The sequence below is a fragment of the Equus asinus genome, chromosome X (assembly GCF_041296235.1).
Source record: "Equus asinus isolate D_3611 breed Donkey chromosome X, EquAss-T2T_v2, whole genome shotgun sequence".
NCBI classification, from domain to species: Eukaryota; Metazoa; Chordata; class Mammalia; order Perissodactyla; family Equidae; genus Equus; species Equus asinus.
Genome location: NC_091820.1, coordinates 114,974,442 through 114,994,821, shown reverse-complemented (window position 1 = coordinate 114,994,821; position 20,380 = coordinate 114,974,442). Strand labels below are relative to the sequence as shown.

At 38.3% G+C, this 20,380-nt stretch overlaps 1 protein-coding gene across 2 annotated transcripts in view; it reads left to right on the top strand.

Annotated features, from left to right (window-relative positions):
* The window catches only part of TENM1 (teneurin transmembrane protein 1), a 748,343-nt gene that overhangs the window by 408,285 nt on the left and 319,678 nt on the right, over positions 1-20,380 (top strand). For both annotated transcript variants that reach the window (XM_070502852.1, XM_070502851.1), the window contains exon 6: positions 4,302-4,542. In XM_070502852.1, the coding sequence (XP_070358953.1) occupies positions 4,302-4,542 (241 nt within the window). The remainder of the gene's footprint in view (positions 1-4,301; positions 4,543-20,380) is intronic.

Sequence of the window (20,380 nt, the reverse complement as noted above, 5' to 3'; positions counted from 1 at the left end):
CTCACAAGTTGCCACCCTTCTGACACCCCCTTTCACAAGCAAACTTCAGGTCTTGTGCCCCAACCCTTTTGTCCCATAAGCCCTTTTCCCCTGCATTATTTTGCATAGTACAGTGAATTTTAGAAATGCAAATATCGCCTTATAGCTGGACTGTATGTGTTAATGAAGCATAAGGGGCAAATCACCATTACAGATACCTCGATAAGTTCCCATACAGTGTTCTGAACAGAGATATTCTCATTTCTGGTGAAAAATTTCTCTAGTATATGATCCCAAATAAGGTGTATTTGCAAAAAAGAGAAAAAAGAAAAAGCTATGCGTGACAACTTTCTTCTCCCACTTACCCTTCAGAGACAAGGGCAATGTTGTTTCTGAAGGCTTATACTTCTGTTAACAGCTCCGCCACACCTAAAATGCCTTGGATATAGTTTGGAGGAGTTTCCTCCCCCTAGAGTTTTTCTTACCAGGCTATTTTAGGACCTTAAACCTGAAACTGGCTTATCCAAGTATATTATGTGAATTAGACCTTTCCATCTGAAAACTTAATTTACTTTCAAAAAGCTTCATAAGTATGTCTGGATATCCACATTTGCATAATCACTACTCCCTCCTTCTCCCTTGCCTCTCTCTCGGGCACAGAAATGTATGGTTGCCAGATACATTTGGAAGTGAGTGCCTGTGACTCTTAACCCCTTGGAACTGGTGTTCTAGAGCTCCTGATACTGAACCCTAATGTATTTTTCATTAGTGTTTAATGTTGGGAAATCCCATTTCATGGAGCCCAAGGATTAAATTACTTCATTTGGGAGGGAAGAAGTGCATTCCCCATGTTTCTCCTGAGGTGAAAAAAAGAATGAAGCTGAGATAATTTGCATTTCATAAGGGCTTAAGGTCTGGATGTGTTCCACTCAGTGCAATAATCCAATATTGTGAAAGCTTTTAAAGACAATATTAACAAGTAGGGAAACCTCTGCATATTAAAAATGTGGAAACAAAAATCACAATAAAATAGATACGAATTAAAACATATGTATAATCAAAATATATGAATTTTTCTCTATATATAATCATTATGTAATCAAAATGATGCTACAAAGTGGTTCTACTGGCAGCAGAAATGGTATGCTATAATAATACCATGATTGTACTTTTCAGTGAAGTAGAATTTTTATCATTTTTCATAATAATAAGGGAGTTGCAAAGATTTTGAAGAAATCCAACAAGCAGTAAATTCAGGTGATAATGAGTGATTCTTTCTTTTGAACAATGGAACTGAATAGAAAATTTCTTTCCTTTGAACAACTGTACTGACAGAAACACCTACTGATTAGAATAATTGATGTCATATGGGTCGTTTGGAGGTGTTCTGAACCCAGGACCTAAAATCGTCTCCTTTTCTTCTTCTAACTCTGGACTCCCACCGTTTACTTCCCTTCCTTGCATCATCAATCTCATGGATTTGGATGGCAAATCTGTAGTATGTCAGTGCTGCTTTTTTCATGTCTTGGAGGGACATAATTTTAAGCACTCTCTTCAGGGTATTGTTGTCCTTCCTCTTGGCTCTAGGACAGATTTCATTGAGACCTTAAAGGAGGAAACCTACTGCTCTGTGAGCTATCAAATAGATATCCAGTGGCTACGTCAGAATGAAAGCCAAGAGAACATTGAGGGTGGTTCTCTAGGTCCCATGGACCAGAGAAACACTTTTGTATAAATAAAAGCTTTTAGGGATCTTACTCTATACCTAGCACTGTACTCAATGTCGTGTGGCATACAAGAAAAGGAGAAGATGATCTTGCTCTAAAAAACATGTAGTCTATTTTGGGAAATAAGACAAAAACATGAGCTATCAAGGGAATGTTCTAATGTTGCAAACTCAGGGGCCAAATTTATGATAAGAATAGTAAGTGTTAATGTCAAGACAAGAGAGTCATATTTATTTTCTAGACTAGTATAGTGAAAAGAGTACTGTGCTGGGAATCATCAGACATAAGCAGGCAAATTCGTACAAGTTGAATGACTTTGAACAAGTCACTTCACCTCTCTGAGCCTCTGAACCTCCGTGAGCCTTGGGTTCCTCATCTGTAAAATGAAGAGGAGAGGAGGGAGGGCTGAACTAGGTGATCCCTATGGTCATTTCCAGTCTTAGAGCTTTATACTCCTACTACATTCAGTAAACAAATAGCCACTGGCATACTACGTCCAGGCACATTATAAATGAATTAAACTTAATTGTTAGGAAAAAAGATTATCTCCATTTTACAGATGAGAGGTTAAAGCTTCTAAATGGCAGAGGCACAACTCAAACCCAGCTTTGCCATACTCCCAAATTCTATGCACTTTCCACTATTCTGTGCTGCATTCCATTACCCCACACTGGCTTCCTTTCTACACTTAAGGAAATCTTATCTAAGAGGGAAGCAGACGTATAAACAAATAACTGCAATGCAAGGTGGTATGTCATAAGTGAAAAATCTGGAAAACATGTACTACTCTGTGTCTCTAAATTTTAAGAAGGTAAAGAGAACTCATAGTACAGAGATCTCCAATACAGTGAGTGGAGCACTGGCCGGAGAATCAGGAGATATGGGCTCTAGTCTTGGCCATGACACTAACTAGCCATGTGTCCCTGGACAAGCAATTCTTTAGACATCAGTTTTCTCATTTGCAAAATGAGAGGATCTCCAGGGTCCCTTGGGTTCCAGCATTCAATGCTTCTTTGAGTCCTAGGAAGGAAAGCACGCTTCTGGTTATGGTTATGAGTATGAGCCCAGAAGTTTAAAAGAATTAATGAGATGTTAAATACTTGTGATGATTTTTTTAGTGGATATGGGATTTGGGCTGGGCCTGGAATAATGAGGGTGATTTAGAAAATTCATGAAGCATTTTAGTTCCTTTTAAATATACAAGAGTAGCTGACTATCTAAAGGAATTCTTTGTATAAAAGGAACGATCTCCACTCCCTTCCCTATCCATCTTTTGTACAATTCCATTTTTCATATAGCAAGTTTTTGTAAAGGGAGAGCCACCAATACTAGAAAACACAGACAAGAATTTGTCATGCTCTTGGGCACTAGTTTCTTTTTTTCATATGAAAACCATGCCGATGTCTTCATACTTCAAGAATGAGTTGGAAGGATTGAAAGAAGTGATGTGAGTGTGTGCGTGTGTGTGTGATCAGCCAATGCGAAGTGAGTCTCGGCACAAACCAGCTGAGCCCTTTGCTAGGCATCGAAAGCCTCTGGCATTTTTCTGCTTTTCAACTCTTAGTCATTTGGGAGGTGGGACAGAACCATGCTGCCTGCAAAGTTTATCCAAAACGTGCCGGTGTTACAAGAAATCACTTGACATCTATTATGTTTCTCCTATGGAAGAGAGGTGACTATCAGCTGCAATAGCGATTTCTTTTCAAAGGGGTTTAATTGGGGTATTTCTCATGGGCCAAATTCTAAGTCGCTGTCTTTACATGTGCCTGCCAGGAAAACAGTGGAAAAATACCAAAGAATAGCAACAACAGAAGTCTGAGGACCGCTGTCCCAGGCTGCCCCCTCTGCAAACAGGCAGAAAAAAACTGTTTTCCTGCTGCCTAAGCTGCTGCTGACATGGCAGAGCTCCTAGAAAGGTGTGGCAAGCGAGGAGGGGTACAGACTATGCTTTGCATGGCCACAGAAATATGTATAATAACCTGAACAAACTCCTTTTAGCCTACCTTTTATGAGTGGCACATGAAGTTGGGGGGCTGGCAAAGAGATTAGTTTCATGCAGCTGTTACACACTTGTGAGCTGTTTTTCTGAAGTATGGATTTGCTCCTGTGTAAGCAGGCTAGCATCCTTTCCTGAGGTAAGCCAGGAGGTGGCCTTATACTTTTATTTGAAGTGTCGAATGAGCTTCCTTGCAACAAATTTGTGCCTTTCATTGGTATTTTCCGAAGTGAGACTTTTGCAACTGATGGCAATCGGCTCGCTTCTGTTCTGGAACTTAGTGTCTTGTTGATGATTTATTTGTTCAGTAGCAGAAACTATGACAAATTGTGTAAGGCGACCTCATTTACTTTTTAGCTTCTATAGCCCAGAAGAATTTACATGTGAATGTAACTCTGAATGTTTTACATTTCATAAGCGTGCTGCACATGTTTTTGTAAGTTAAGTGACATTTTTACAGATAGACTAAACTTAAAACTCTCCCCCAACCCCACAGGTTATATTATTCTGAAATCCTGATAAGTCTGACATGCTGTGTTTTCCTGACTGCCAAGTGGGGAATAAGTCTCTATTTCTTGTTTTTCTTCTCTCCTCTTTAGACATGCAGAGCAGCCCACACAACCAGTTCACCTTCAGACCCCTCCCTCCACCACCACCGCCTCCGCATGCCTGCACCTGTGCCAGGAAGCCACCCCCCGCAGCGGACTCTCTTCAGAGAAGATCAATGACTACCCGCAGCCAGCCCAGCCCAGCTGCTCCAGCTCCCCCAACCAGTACACAGGATTCAGTTCATCTGCATAACAGCTGGGTCTTGAATAGCAACATACCATTGGAGACCAGGTACTTGAGCTATTATTGATCTCGCTAAACTTAAGTATTGGCAGGGGATGATTCCACTGAGGGCAGAAACTCATTTCACCATAGACATCTGCAGAGACACACAAATGCGCACAGAGATACACACCCAGATGCATGGGCAAAAGGGCAGACCACTCCACAAGCACAGACGCACACACATCTAGATTCAGGCACGCCCACAGACACAGCTCAAAGCAGATGCACGTGAAAAGATGAAACCACATACTTAAAAACACCCCGTGGGCAGACACCCACAAAAATATATGAAACAAAGCAATTATCTAAACTATCATCGCATCCTCAAAGTAAAAGGCAGCCATCCCTTATTTTAAGACCTTCTAATATTACAGGAAAATCTAAATACAATTGGAGGAACAGTGATAGTTTGCATTTAATTTATTATAAGATTCTTTGAAAAAGTAAGTTGCCTTCAAACATTTTAAAAAAGGATTTGCTTCATGACTTGGAAGTCTATGTATAATTTTAAGAAGTTGATTCTGCCTTTAGGATGAAGTTTGGTCTTTTGAGCAAAAAAGTTTGCCTCTATTTTTGTGTCATTGTATATAGCTAGGATTCCAGATTCACTCCTCAAATTTTTGTCATGTGATTAAAGTTCTATTTCTCCACAGTTCTAGGTTCCTTGATAATAATAGACTTTAGCACTAGATATGATTAACTGAGAAATTATTCATCATTTCTAGAAAGTCATTCTCTCTTAAATCAAAAATTACAACTTTCTATTAACGTAGAAAAACATTCCCTAATAAAACATGCTATTCTATTATCTTTTAAATTCAAGGACTTTCCCTTGTCTTCTATATGCCTTTATTGAAATCTGCCACCAAAGCTTTTCCTAAACATATTTGTATGTAAATGAAGGGGAACAAAATTTGCCACCTCAAAATGTGTCTCTTTAACATAATGATTATTTTAAGCTGATTATTTCTTAGAAACAAAAGACTCAGAAGGTTTTTCTCCTTACCTCCCCCTTAACTGCCTAAAAGATTTCAGATAAAAAAATGCATCTCAGGAAGCAAGCTGTCACCTTAGCACAACATGAACTAGGTGGTAGACAAGGAGGAACCTATAGAAGCCTGTTTGTTGGGCTCCCGTCTGTGTTCTTCTGTTTCTGTGTGGCCAAACACTTGTTTTCCAAACATTTGCTCTTTTTTATCTACCTGTGAATTGCCTTTCTTCCCTTTGAAGTCCCTGACTCTCCCCACCCCCAACATCTTCTTGAAGATGATATTCAGTGTGAGGGCTTTTGCCACTTGGGTGAGTTACTCACTTTTCCTGGGTTTCTCAGATGTATACATGTTATTAAACTTTTATTTTCTCCTGTTAATCTGTCTCAGCCCAGCCAAAAGAACTTAGAAGGGGAGAGGAAAATTTCTTCCTCCCCTACATAAATAGTGGGTATAATATATCACTTGATAAACAATGTCTAGCATCAACTCTGATCAATTTCTATCCCAATATCTGGGAATTGGAATGGAAAGGAGGTAACTAATAAACCCACACTATAAGACTGGTTATTTTTTTCCTTAGCACATACTAAGTTAAATGCCAGCCATGGCACCAGAGAATATGTCACCACCAACAACCCAAAAGCACTATGGCTAAAATCCAGGAAACTCTATATCATTCATCACTTACTAGATTAAACAGTTTCATAAACTGATATTTCTGATAAACTTTATATCTCCCAAGAGAAAATATAGCAGTCAGCACCTCTGGTAAATGTAACCCAATTAGAACTGTACTAGTGACAGGATTTGTGTATTGTTCTTTTTTTTTTAATTGAAGCAAAGAGATGAATGAAGTGAGAGAAGCAGAGAAGAATGTATATCTTCAAGGAGTTTTCACTAACGGTAGTAATTTACTCTTATTTTAATTCCTTTGCAGGGCTTACTGATAGAGAGCTAAGGAAACAGTGGGGCAATCTGGTTAACTAGCAATCCTGACAAGCAAACACACTCCTTTCCTCTAAGCAGCCAAATAACAGGAAATCTGGAAGAGGGTGGGGAATGGGCTCAGGAAAATGGAAAGAGAAAACTATTCTTATTTGAAATGTACATCTAGGCATGTTTGTACAAACTGCACCCACGGACCTTCTGTATCCATGCAAGGAACGTATTAATTGATCTCAGTTTCATGAGACGCAGAGAAGAACATAAGTTTTCATGTGAGACTGAGCAGAGAGTACCTTTTTAGTATATTTGAAAATATATTCAGCATCACAAAGATGAATTTTTTAAAAAACCTAGAAACTCTATCAGCCTGATCAGCTAGGATTTTCCAAATATATCCTTTAAAGTGTTTATTTCACATGTAGTCAATCAAAGGTAATTCTGTGAGTGCCCTGGTGCTTACTCATGAGCTATGCAACATAATGTCTCTGAGCATCAGCTTCCTCATCTGTGAAAGTGAGTATAAAAATGCCTGTCTCAACAAGTTATTGGGAAGATCAAGCTAGGGTCACACAAAGTGCCTCCTACATTGTAAAGCATTATAGAATTCAAAGCTAATATTGCTATCCTTACTAAGTGGTCACCTGCCTCTGCTTAAATATCTCTAAAATAGGGAAATGACTCATTCTTAAGACGTTCATTTCATCTCAAACAATTACTGGAAGATTCTTATTGAACCAAAATCTTCTACCTCTTAACTCTGCCCGTTTCCCCCAGATCTAGTTCTAGGGCCTCACAGAATAAATAAAATCTCTCTCACACCTGACAGCCCTTCACTGTTTCTGATTTTTCTCTTCTATTAGCTAAATGTTGCCCCAGTTCCTTCACCTATTCCTCACATTAACTGGTTTCAAATCCTCCATCCTGGTCTCTTTAGAACACACTCCAGTTTGTCCAAACTGCTCTTGAAGTGTCATGGCCAATGCTGAATGCAGGTGTGGGTTCTTATTATACTCTTCGGTTGCAAGAAACAGAGATCATTCAGGATGCCTTGAGTAATTGAGAACATCTTTTTAAGTATGTCATCACTTCCTGGGAACCCAGGAAACACTGGTCAACCCCCAAAGGAAGAGTAAGGACTGTAGATCTCTGGCACTAACATGACTCAGCAATTATCTTCATTTTTGCCCCTCTCTGTCTCTTTTTCAAATAGTTTATCATCAGCTCAATATTTCTTTTGTCTACCACATAGCTTCCATTTTCTCATAGCAATGTCTGGTTTCCACGACACCACAGGACTCCATATACCTCCTGACACCTCTTACCTCATCCCTTTAGCTGCATGTCCGTTGCTAACTGCCTAATTCTCTTACTAGCTCTAAGTTCTATAGGGGGAGGAAAATAATTTTCCCTCTACTGCTCTAGGTTCTTGGCTGAGACCCTCTGTATTAAAAAGATTAACAGGAGAAAAACAGACACAAGTTTAATAACATGTATGCCTCCTGTATATGTGGGAGAGACCCAGGAAAACTGAGTAACCCTATGAAATGGCCCAAGCCATCACCTGAAGTACCATCTCCAGCTAAAGATAAAAGAAGATGTTGTAGGGGAAGGCAGTTATGGGAGGTTACCAGGCAAAGCACGGTAAACCAGGGTAAGGTTGTTCTGTAGATCTAAGTCATGGCCTTCTCCACTGACAAGAGTTTCTAGAGATTTAGTGTCATCCTTCTCTTCCTGGTACAGAGAGGGAGACACCCCTACAAATGGAAATTTCCCTTATAAATGTAAAAGTCTCTTACAGAAGGGTAACTTCTACTCAGTTTTCAGAACTTCTCCTGCGTCTGCTGTTTCTTAAAAATGCCTGGCCTAAAATCATCTGTATGCCAAAAAGACACATTTTAGGGTAGCAAGTTTTGCTCCCCTTCAGTCCAAAAACCTAAAGGAGGGAATTTGATTAGCCTAGTTCATCCCTTTTGTACCAGGCTGTGTTTAAGTTTCTTGGCAAGCCCTGTCATTTATTCTCTCAGAAAGTTTAGGCTAAGGGGAGAGAAGGTAAGGTGATTAAGAAAAGTAACAGCGTGGCCATGTATGGCTGCCCCTTGAGCAAGGGCTGGGAGCAGATCTGCTGTACCTTACGTGGAACTAACTCTTCTTACCAAACCAGGATCATTTTGCCCATCACATGAAAAGCCAATCACCAAGACAAGTTTGCACCAGAAAAAGGGTTTATTCATAAGGCAGCCAAGCAAGGAGACAGGAGAAGAAATCTCAAATTTGCTTCCCCATAATGTAGGGATTAGGGATATTTATGGGATAAAGGGATGGAGTGGTCTGAAGTGTGGGGATAAATGATTGGCCGTAAGGAGAAGTGAGGTAAATTATGAGCTGCCCAAGCATAGTCAAGTTTCATGGCTTTTCAAAAGACATGTGTTTACAAAATGGTGGTATTAACATAATCTGAGGGTGGAATTTTCAGTTCCCCGATGTCAGGAAGTCACCTATCATAGGTCATCTGTACAGGCCCAGTTGATGAGTTGGTGGTCTCAACTGGCCTGAACTGGACAAGGGATAGATGCTCAGTTCCTGAAAAACTTAAGCACCCCACCCATTACCATGGTGACCCAAGCATAAGAGATATTATGTATAGGGTGGGCTTTAATAATTCATTGTCTAACTACTTTTGCAAACAGACAACTAACTGAGTGTAATTTAAGCAAATTGGCTCCTGGTTTCACGCTCAGCAGACAATCACCTTGATTGATTCATCCAGAAATTTGTGCTATGACCAACAGTTTTCTTTCTTATTCTAACAAATATTTCTGTTCATGCTACTTCAATATCAGCTTTTTTGGCGGCCACATAACACTACTGATACATATCGAGAACACTAAGTAACTAAACTCTTGAAACTTTTTAACAATTTCTGAGGCTAAGTCATATTTCATTTATTCTTTAATTATATAGTTGAAGCTTTTCTTAATTGTGTGTTTGGGATGGGGGAGTGCAGGTGGAAATAGGTTTAGGGCCTTGGCTTGGCCGATTCGATTTCATCTTGTTAGCCTGTGGAGGTGCAGTTGAATTTTAATTCTGCCATACAAACTATTTGCATTGTATTGCTCTCACAATTGTGTCATGTGTAGATTTTTTAAGTATGCTTCCCTCATTTTATGTAAGTCATTAATAAAAACGTTACATAGGGCAAGATCAAGGTCAGAGCTCTGCAGCATGCCACTGGAAACCTCCCTGCGGGTTGACATTTATCCATCAGGCAGCATTCTTTTACTAGCATATAACCCACATTTCTCCATCTTGTTCACAGGCATATCATAAGAGACCTTGTCAAATGCCATGCTGATATCCAGATACAGTATGTCTACATTTTTACGGATCTGCCAATCCAATACTCATGTCAAAAATAGAAGTGAAATGAGATTTGTCTAACATGACTTGTTCTTAGAGAATCTGTGCTACCTTCTCATGGTTACTGCTTTTTCTCTAAGTGCTTACAGATCATCTTTTTAATAACCTGTTCTAGAATTTTGCACTCAATCAACATGCTGTTTCTTGGTCTAGTCTAAGGAGCCCATGTGCTTTCTATCCCTTTTGAAAACCAAAGCCAATATTTGCTGTCTCTAGTCTTATGACGCATTTCACCCACACCACAGTCCCAAAACTTTAGCAACCATGACTAAGCAATCCAATCTACAAGACCTCTCACCACTCTGGGATATAATTTTAATTCATTTGGAACGATTGAGTGCCTTCTTATAGACAGTGTGCCTATCTTGGGCTTCAATTTATGGTTATTGATATTTAAAGTCTATAATCATTCTTTTTCACAGAGAAAACTAGTCGTTGAGAAGGCCGCATTGATCTTGATCATCCAATAACATTGCATGAATTGCACATCTATCCTATCCTTACTCTTCTTGCTCTAAACATATAAAAAAACTTTTTGTCATCTCTAGTAGCTTTTTTTCAAGCTTTAGGCTCATCTGGGGTATAAATCTTCTTGGCATTATTTTTGTCATACCCTCTTGTATTTATTTATCCTTGATTCTCACCTCTTCCTTTTGGTACATGTTCTTTGGAAATCTAAAAAAATGGAGAGCATCCAGTACAGGCACACTGGTTTCAATAAGCAACAAACCTTCCCAATTCTTAATTTATCTCCTGTTTCTATTGTCTCACGGCATAGAATCATATCTACTTCACTTTAGAGAACTGCTTTCCTTGAGTCTAGGATTTTTGCTTCATAATGTACTTATGGACTCTAAGCTAAAATGGTTGCTTTCTCTAAAGGTTCCTATAACCTTTGACTCACCAGTTTCTTTTTTTTTAGTCATTAAGAGAAGCAGGTCTTCTTATCATTTTCTCTACTTTCTGGAAGGTGGAGTTGTGAACAAGGGAGGTCCGGGACTTGTCATATATCTGCCTTTAGTTAAATGATTAGTCTAGGAGATGTCTGTGGGGTTGAAATCACTCATATTTACTAAACTTTATTCTTAGGACACGTTTGTGGTCTGTGTTAGAAATGAGCATCCATTTCCTCCATCTGGCCAAGTGGCTTACTGTAGACTCCCTGATCCACAATCTATTAGCTATATGACCTCGGGCATATTACTTAACATCGCCATGCCTCAGTTTTCTCATCTTTAAAGTAAGGATGATAGTAACATCTATTCATAAGGCTGTCGTGAGGATTAAATGAGTTAATACCTGTAATGTGCTTAGAGGAGCCAGGCACATAGTAAGCACTCGATATATGTTAGAACCATAATAGCAATAATAATACACAAGAAACAACTCTACATTTTGTCCCTTTCTCTTTCTATCTTCATCTAATTAAAGATGTTTCTCCCCTTACGTTCATGGTTTCCCACAAGTGAATACATACAGCATCATTTCACTTCCTCTCTTAGCATGCTTTTAAATAGAATGTACTCTTTCACTGCTGTCTTAGTCCATTTGGGCTGCTATAACAGAAATACCAGGGACTGGGTGGTTTAAACAACAAACATTTATTTCTCACAGTTCTAGAAGCTGAGAACTCCAAGATCAAGACACAGGCAGATTTGGCGTCTGGTAAGAGCCCGCTTCCTAGTTCATAGGCTGCTATCTTCTTGCTGTGTCCTCACATGGTGAAAGGGCCGAAGGAGCTCTCTGGGGTCTCCTTTTTAAGGGCACTAATCCCAATTATGAAGGCTCCATGTTCGTGGCCTAATCACCCCGGAAAGGCTCCACCTCTAATCCTGTCACACTGGGGATTAGGTTTCAACATATGGATTTTGGGGGGCCACAAATATTTAATTTATAGCAACCACCAAATTCCAATTATGAGAACCATTCCCTCCTCTAGGTTTTGATGGCAAATATCTGTGAGGCTTTGTAAGATTCGTATCTGTGACAAATCTGCAGAACAGCTTCTGGATTGTTATTTGCCTTCTGTCATTCAAAGAAACAACGCCCTGACTACCTAGAGCATTCAGGATTATGTCCTCCCCTGAGCCCTCTCTTGCTTAGTGACCAGCCTTTCCATCTCCTCCCCCAAGCCTTCTCTCAGCATTCCCACTGTCTGGATTATCTCTTTTGGAGTAGGGTGAAGGGAGTGTTTTTCACAACCTGGAAAGATGGGCACATTGCCAAAGATGGAGATGGCGAGTCTGGGAGATGTGTTAATAAACATACATGCTCAAACAACCCTGGACTAAGCTACTTGCATGGTTGTGAACTTGGATACATTACTTAACTTCCATGGGCCTCAATTTCCCTATCTGTTATGTGGAGAAAATGGCAGATCCTGCCTTGTAGATTTATTTTGAGAACTGAATGAAATATGTGTAAAACATCTGCTCAGAGCTGGGCACATAGAAAGTGTGCAGTAAATATTATTATTTTTAATATAAGAGCCTGGCACTGACCGACTGGCAAGGAGAGGAATTCAGACTCGCTACAGTTGAGAGAGCCACATTAGCTTTAATCTGTGCTAAAAAGATCCATTATTCACACATACCTCCCTTTCTGTGGATTATTGAGCATGCCCTGCACAGCGTGGCATTCAGCAAGCATTTACTGATTATTCACTGTGCACTGCAACTACTATGAGGAATAAGAGTTCCTGTACTCAAGAAACTTGTGATCTAGTAGTAGTAATAAGAATGATAGCTAAACATATACATTGCTACATGCCAAACACTGTTCTAAGCCCTTATAAATCAACTGCTTTAATCCTTACAATAACTCTATGTGGTAGGTACTATTAGTATTGACATCCTCATCTGAGATGAGGCAACTGAGGTACAGAGAGGTTAAGGAACTTTGAAAAATCCCTCATGTAGGAAATGGCAGATCCAGGTCAGATTTTGAACCCAGACTGTAGATCCAAGGTCTTCACATTCAGTTGCTTTCTGTGATAGGGGAGCCCAAGTAAAATAGATAGTAATGCCATGATAATTGCTTTATTAAATTCAAATAATCCAAAGGTAGGAAGACTTGGATGTGGTAGATCTAACCCAGATGGGAATAGTGGTGGCAGAGGAAGTGTTGAGGTAGGTAGAAGAGGGAAAGTGGAAATTTCCCTGAAAAAATGGCCTAAAAATCATTTTAATCTAAAATTATGAGGAGAACGCATTAGGTGAACAATGGGGAAAGAGTATTCTGAGAAGAGCATATCATATTCAAAGTTGTGCATGGTCACCAGTTATCCTTTCAGTAATATTAGGCATTATTTTTCCTCTTCTTCCTCTCCCTTTTTCTTCATTTGCCATTTAAACTCTCTTTACTACGTTGGCTATTCTGTGAGCAAATATATTCCTTCTGATACTAATAAGAGAAAATCATTCTGGAAGCAAAAGCCCATAATTTTTAAGCTATGAGCCAGATATCTGAATTTCATTTTGAAATTCCTACTGTTAAATGGTCATATTCTCCTTCCTTATCCAGGGGCCCATCCTTGGATATACTAGAGTTTGCAGACCCTTGCATTCTGTGGTTCTTCTCCAGGAAGTCTCTTTTCCTTGCCTGTGGGATAAGCCTCAATCCCAAAGCCATCATGTCACTTTGGTGGTACAGTGCTGTGATTTCTTCATAAAAGCTGTAAGAGTGGTTAAGAGTTTGGGTTGTAGAAATAATAGATGTGGGTTTGAGGTCAAATTCTGCTCCTTATTAGCTGTATGTGCCTTGGCAAATTATTGAACCTTTCTGAACCTCAGTTTCCCTACTTCAAAAATGAGTTAATAGCTCTCACCTCTTAAGGTTGTCACAGGATTATTTTAGACCTCACATGTGATTTGCAGTCTCATCTTACTTTCCTCCCCTCTTTCTGTTCTTCCTCTGTGTCATATTCCTCCCTTCTCCATCCCCTTGACACTAGTTTTTGCTCCATTCTATCTTCTCAGAATCTTGACTACTGCTTTTCTTTCTGTACTGGTCTCTCTATTCCATCTGTGCACTTTGTGAGTGGATTGCTCTGCCTTTAGCATCAGGTAAAGTGGAGTAGTGCTCATTTCTGTCAGGAAGTCAAACAGAGCCCGCTCCCTGCAGAACACGGTTCTCTTAGCTTCTCAGCCTCTTTATCCAGATTCGCTTTGAAGTGGAATTACAGCCCTTTTTGGTTTCCCTTAATTACACTCTTTGTTGTCCCCCAACTCAAGCTCCTCACTCAGAGTTTACTTGATACTCATACTTATTTGGAATTTTTGGCCAGTTGTTGACTCTAGATACCAACTAAACTTGCTTGATCTGCTCTCAATGATGATGATGGAGATTAACCATGATCTATTCACCAAAATGAATCTTACTTAAAGATTTTGCCATGATATTCAATACTAGGGAGAACCTGGATTTGATATTAACATAACCACTCCAACTCACAAAGGCAAATCAGGATTGTGTGGAGGAGTCACTCCTGGCCAGAAGAGTGGGTAGCAACTATCTTCACTGATTTTTAGCATATTCTGACAGATAGCTGTAGCTTGGTATGAGGCTAACTGTCCTTGCTGGCTTTGGGCCAATGTGACAGTTAAGTGGAGTCAACAGGGTTATTTTTATGAAAGAAAAGTCATAGCCATTGGCAGAGGAGATGTTGGCAAGGAATGGAAAGAGAAATGAAATCTGTATGACCAATCCTTGTTACCAGACTTCTAGAGCTAGTGTCTATCTTGGGGAAATAAGAATCATTTGGAAGAAATATTCATTAGTGGTAATGGCACTCATTTAAATATCTATGGAATAATATTATTTAAATATTAACCCATAAATGTAAGTTCCTCAGTGCTAGTTATGTATTTCTTTATTATATAGTACGGCTAAAATCTACCTAACATTTATAAGTAGGTTTTTTTTTCCCCCTCAGGACATTTGCAATGGAAAAATAGATTTAGAGATACAATTTTTTCCTTCATTAATGACTAGAGAAAAAAAAATGCTCAGAATGTACATATTCAGTGCTTAGATCCAACAGTATCTCATGCTTTAATCCTTTAACAGCACTGGGGTTAGCAAAATCTATCTTCAGCCACAGATTTAAAGATTCTTTTTAAGACAGGAAGAGACTTCGTAGAACTAATCTATGACCTATAAATCCTGTTTACTACAGATGAACAGGAATCAACCAAGCTCTTCAGCCTACACCAAATGACGGATGTGGAATACGTTAAATTTACATGAAGGAGAATTCTGTAGTCTTTAAAAATATATTTTACATATTGAGAGTAAAAATATATCTATAGTAGTCTATTGTGCTTACGCAGTGAAGGCAATATTTTGAAGACTATTGTGATACAGTCTCTAGTCACTTTCGTGGTGATATTATTTTTTAAAATGCTTTTAAATTGACTACTTTCAGTTTCTGTTCAAAATAAAAACCAAAGGCAAACACAACATGTGTCATTTTATAAGGAAAGGAAATTTCACCGTAGGTGAGATGAACTCTGGTTTTCATATGGAGAAGATTTATTTAGCCATCCAAATTTGAATCTAAACAGATGTTTTAGGGAATTTCTAAAAATGAGTTGATTGGTGAAATATGACTACAGAAAACAAAAATTAAATTTTAGAGGAATCTCTGTACCAACCTTTTTGCCCTCCCTCATCATATGCACTTCCTTATCCTGGGTTGTATATTTAAAACAGAAATATCTGGTTTTTTAAATTTTTTACATTTTTTTATTTTTGAGGATGATTAGCCCTGAGCTAACTACTGCCAATCCTCCTCTTTTTGCTGAGGAAGACTGGCCCTGAGCTGACATCAGTGCCCATCTTCCTCTACTTTATACGTGGACGTCTACCACAGCATGGCTTTTGCCAAGCGGTGCCATGTCTGCACCCGGGATCTGAACCGGCAAACCCCGGGCCACCGAGAAGCAGAATGTGCACACTTAACCACTGCGCCACCAGGCTGGCCCCAGAAATATCTGGTTTTGATCAAGAGAAAAACTAGTTCTTGGCAACTTCATTGGGTACAAAGTTACTTACCCAGTTAATCATAATAAATGTTTTCATTGCCGCATAAAGTTAATAGACACTTTGTTATATTTTACTAAAAGTATGAGATATATTTGAAGTAGTAAAAAATGAGTTTCCTGTCAATTATTCTCATTTTCTACAGAGATGTGTGTGTGTGTATCAAAGACATTCTACTAAACATCTCCCTTTGGGAGAATACAGCTGGCTCTTTATTAATTCCACAACACAAAAATGTTTGTAGCTTTAAAAGCAAGTGATAAGATCAGGTTAAGTCTTGAGGTCTTTGAAATGTCTCTGCAAGAATTGCAAAAGTGTGATATTGAGTATTCTATTTAAAGAACAGGAAAGCTCAAAAAGAATCGCCCCCCTTGGCAAACAGATAAGCAAATAAACAGTAACATCTGCTTCTCCATTCTGTTGATTTTGTTTTGGTGTGATATCTGAGGGTATAAGAATGTGTATAATACTAATATTTTAAATGAAAAGTGGTTCAGTATAAATACTATGATGAATTCTAGCATAGATAAGTTTTAAAAAATGTTGACAGGTATTTACTGAGTGCATAGTGTGTACGAGGCAATGTTCTACAGAGAACAAAACACACAAAATCTCTGCCTTTGTGGAGCTTACTTTCCAGTGGGGGACACGGCCTTTATCCTAAAATGCTAATCATATTGAGGCTAATAATATTGCAGGATCTGTGGTCTGGCTAGATGTAATAAGGGAGAAGTGGGAGAGGAGTCAAAGATACCTCTTAGAAGTCTTCCATTACCTGCCTTCAATTCCTCACAGCAGCTTTCATAGACGTTCACCTTATCTATGGTCTCATAGCACTCTGTGCATATGTTTATGCTTATTCCATTGTATATTTGCATTCCAAATATTTTATTTGCTTGTCTTTATTCCCTGTTGCAACTTGAGTAAAGGACTATATCTTTTTTAACTTTGATTCCTCAGTGTTTGGCTCATATTGTTCAACAAAATTTTTGTAGGGTAAATGGACAGACAGACAGGGTTATTGAACAGGGAACTACAGATGGAGTAGATTTCTGAAATCAGAAACGGTAGTTGTTAGAAGCAATGAGTTTTATTTTGGAAATATTGAAACATCTATATGGGACATCCAGTTTGAAATGATCAATATCCGATAAATAGTGGAAAATATGGATCTGGATACCAGGAAAGGAAGAAAGAGAGAAAAAGTTTTTCTCTTACCCCTTATCAAATACTTACAATGTGTCAAACATTGTGCCAAGCCATTATCACATTTATTCCAACTTATAGTATTTAAAACTGAGGCTTAGAGAAGTTGAACAATATGCCACAGGTCACCAGTTAGTATGTAATGGAGTCAGTTGAAACCCACCTTTGCCTTATTCCAGAGCTCATGGTAGGTGTGGATAATTAAGAATTTCAGAGATAGACATAATAATTGAATTTCCTTGAATGATGGAGAAAATGTTGAAAAACCTAGACAGAGAGTTGAGTGCAAAAAGAAGACCATAAACCAAACCATGAGAACATTTACATCTTAGAAGTCCATGAAGGAGAAAAAGCCACCATAGGTGATTGAGGAGCAATCATAGAAGAGAACAAACAAGAGAGGAGAAAATTTCAAGGAGATAATGATCATGGTTTTCAAATGCCTCAAAAGAGTCAAATAGAATGTGGATGAGAAGAGACCACTGATCTGTCAATTACAGACTTCCTGACTTTGAGGCAGCCAATTTCAGTACAGTGATAAGATTGAAGCTACACTGCACTGCATTGGGTCTGAAGAATTGGTAAGAGGTAGGAAAATGGAAACAGAAGATAGACTCTGCTTTTGAAGTGGAATAGTAGATTGAGAAGAAGCTGAATCTGGGCCAAACTTTCATATAAATTAGAAGGAGGAAAACAGAAGAGGGAACTACATTCAGTAAGGAGGTACACAGTAGTCACCAGGATGATGATGTGGTTGAGAGGAAAAACCAACAGAGCAAGTTAGAGATCAAGCTTCCTTAATGGTAAAGAATATGGAAAGTTGTAGGGATTGTCATATAATGCTGAAGAAAACAGCATGATCCCAAACAGTGACACAGGCTTCCTAGGTTTCCAAGTCTCAACAAGAACATAGAGCCAATGATGACACTGCCTTTGGGAATAAACAATCCCTTAGGTGCAAGAAGTTTGCCTTTGCTAGTCTCATCCTAGAGGGAAGGTATTATACCCTCCCACTCTTGTTTAAACGTGGTGCTCAAATGTAAGTCATATTTCCAAAGGCAAGTAGCTATCACTGGCCAACCCAAGATTATAATGTAGACTTCCTATCTCCAATTGGCATACACAAAACAATAGGCAGTCCCTTGTTACTGATAAAGATACTTAATAGTGACATATGTGTGCACAGGGCTTTCATTGACAACATAAACACTAACTTATGACTATTTCCAATTCAACTATCAAAATATCAAGTACATCATAAAAACACAGAAATCATTTATTCTTTCCTTTTGTGGCATATTATTAACCTCCTAAGTAAATTGATTTTCTTCTGGAATAAAATAGTCACAGTCTACTTTTCCCCACCTTTCAACCTTTCAACCAAACTGTTCATTTGTTTTTTATTTATGACAGTCTAATCTTTCAAATTTTGTCATTTATCATGCTGAATAGTATCATTAGCTTAGATAATTTTATGGCAACATGACTGGTTGCTTTATAATACATACACTTGTAGCTAAATACTTTTTCTTGTTTGTCATATTCAAAAGACAGATTTTAGACAATATATTGTATAGCTGTGTATGAGTGTGCGTGTAGGCATATGTGCATATGTAAGTTTGCATGTGTAATTTTCTATTGTTTAAAGTCCTTCACTCATTATCTCATTTTAAACTCTAAACAACCCTGAGAGGTAGACCTAATAGAAATTATGTCCAATTTAGAGATAAAGAAACTGGGAAATTTTAATAATGTGTCCACATGACAGTTGGAGCAAGAGTTGGAGCTGGAATGCAAGTCTCTATGCAACCAATCCGGTATTCTTTTCACTATAGCAATTTGTCTCTGGAATATACAGAACCCCAAGTCATCCCTTTTTCTCGTTCAGTTAAATTTCCCTGCCTGGAGACATAATCTAGGTTTTATTCTATTTATATTAAAATCTTGATGAGCCTAAATGCCTAGAAAACGGAGGGATCTGGTTAATTGGATTTGGTGGCTAGCTTAAGGTTAAATAGAACTTTTTAAAAATTGCCATTCATGTTGAAAATCATTCTTAAATATGAATCTACTTTCCATTTTAATCCAAATGATAATTTAATCTTTTATAATTGAAAATCTTACAGTATGTCAGGGTTGTCATTTTGAACATGATTTTTTTATTGTACAGCACTCTAGATAGGATATTGTAGAGTGAACAAAATGTCTAGTGGTCCCAGGATACCCTTTGCAAATTTTGGATGGCCTCTTGTGAGTAGTTGAAAAAGCACTGGATTTAGAGCTAAAAATCTTGAGTCCAAGTCCAATTCTGCAACTAAAAAGCTCTGTGACCTTGATAATGCCTCTTTCTTCCTCTCAACCTCATTTTCCTCAACAGTCAGATGAGAAAATAAAACTAAATGATATTTGAGTTATTTTCTGGCTTTACTATCCCTGTTATCTTGTGGCCTGTCTCCTTTTCATTTGCTCCTCCACTGAAAGAATTCTACTCAATTGAGCTTTCCAGTTAGTTGGATTCTAATTAATTGCAAGATTACTAATTCTAGGTAAGGTCTCCAAACAAGTCAGATAAGTTTAAATTGAACAGTCATGATTCCTTCAGAATTTCCAATATCAAAGAAGAAATGAGGAAGATGCTGCACATTCTTTTCTGTCAAAGGTTAGTGATAATGTCAGGCAAGTATAGTTAAGATGGCAATCTGAGGCTAGTACAAGACTAATCTATGATTATGTTTTGCCTGCTACACAATAGGTGCTCAATAAAAGTTTGTTAAATAAATGAATTTAAGAACAAAACCCTTCATAGAGACAGGATTCAAGATGCAACACCTTATATAGAAATCTGGCTTGCCTTGGGTCATGTCGTGAAGTTGCAGTAGTTTTAATAGTTTCTTTCATATTGTCATTCTCTAATTATGAATTAAATATAACTTCATTTTGTGTTCCTTACTCAAAGATAAAAATAAAATACAGATTGGGTGTAAGTTCCAGCCAGCTATTTCTATACTGTATCTTGTGAATCCATGATGATTTTTTTTTCTGAGTATTGACAATGATGCAGAGAGAAAATAAGTTCAGGTTTAATTACGTATTTGCCAAATAGAGATGTATGTGTAGAGACCAAGGAAGTATGTGAAATCACTACACTCTTGAAGTTGACCTTTCCTCCTTTATCTCCCTGTGCTGTCTCTGAATACCGAGCCAATGAGTTTCTTCTTTGCACTCTTGAATACACATGGCAG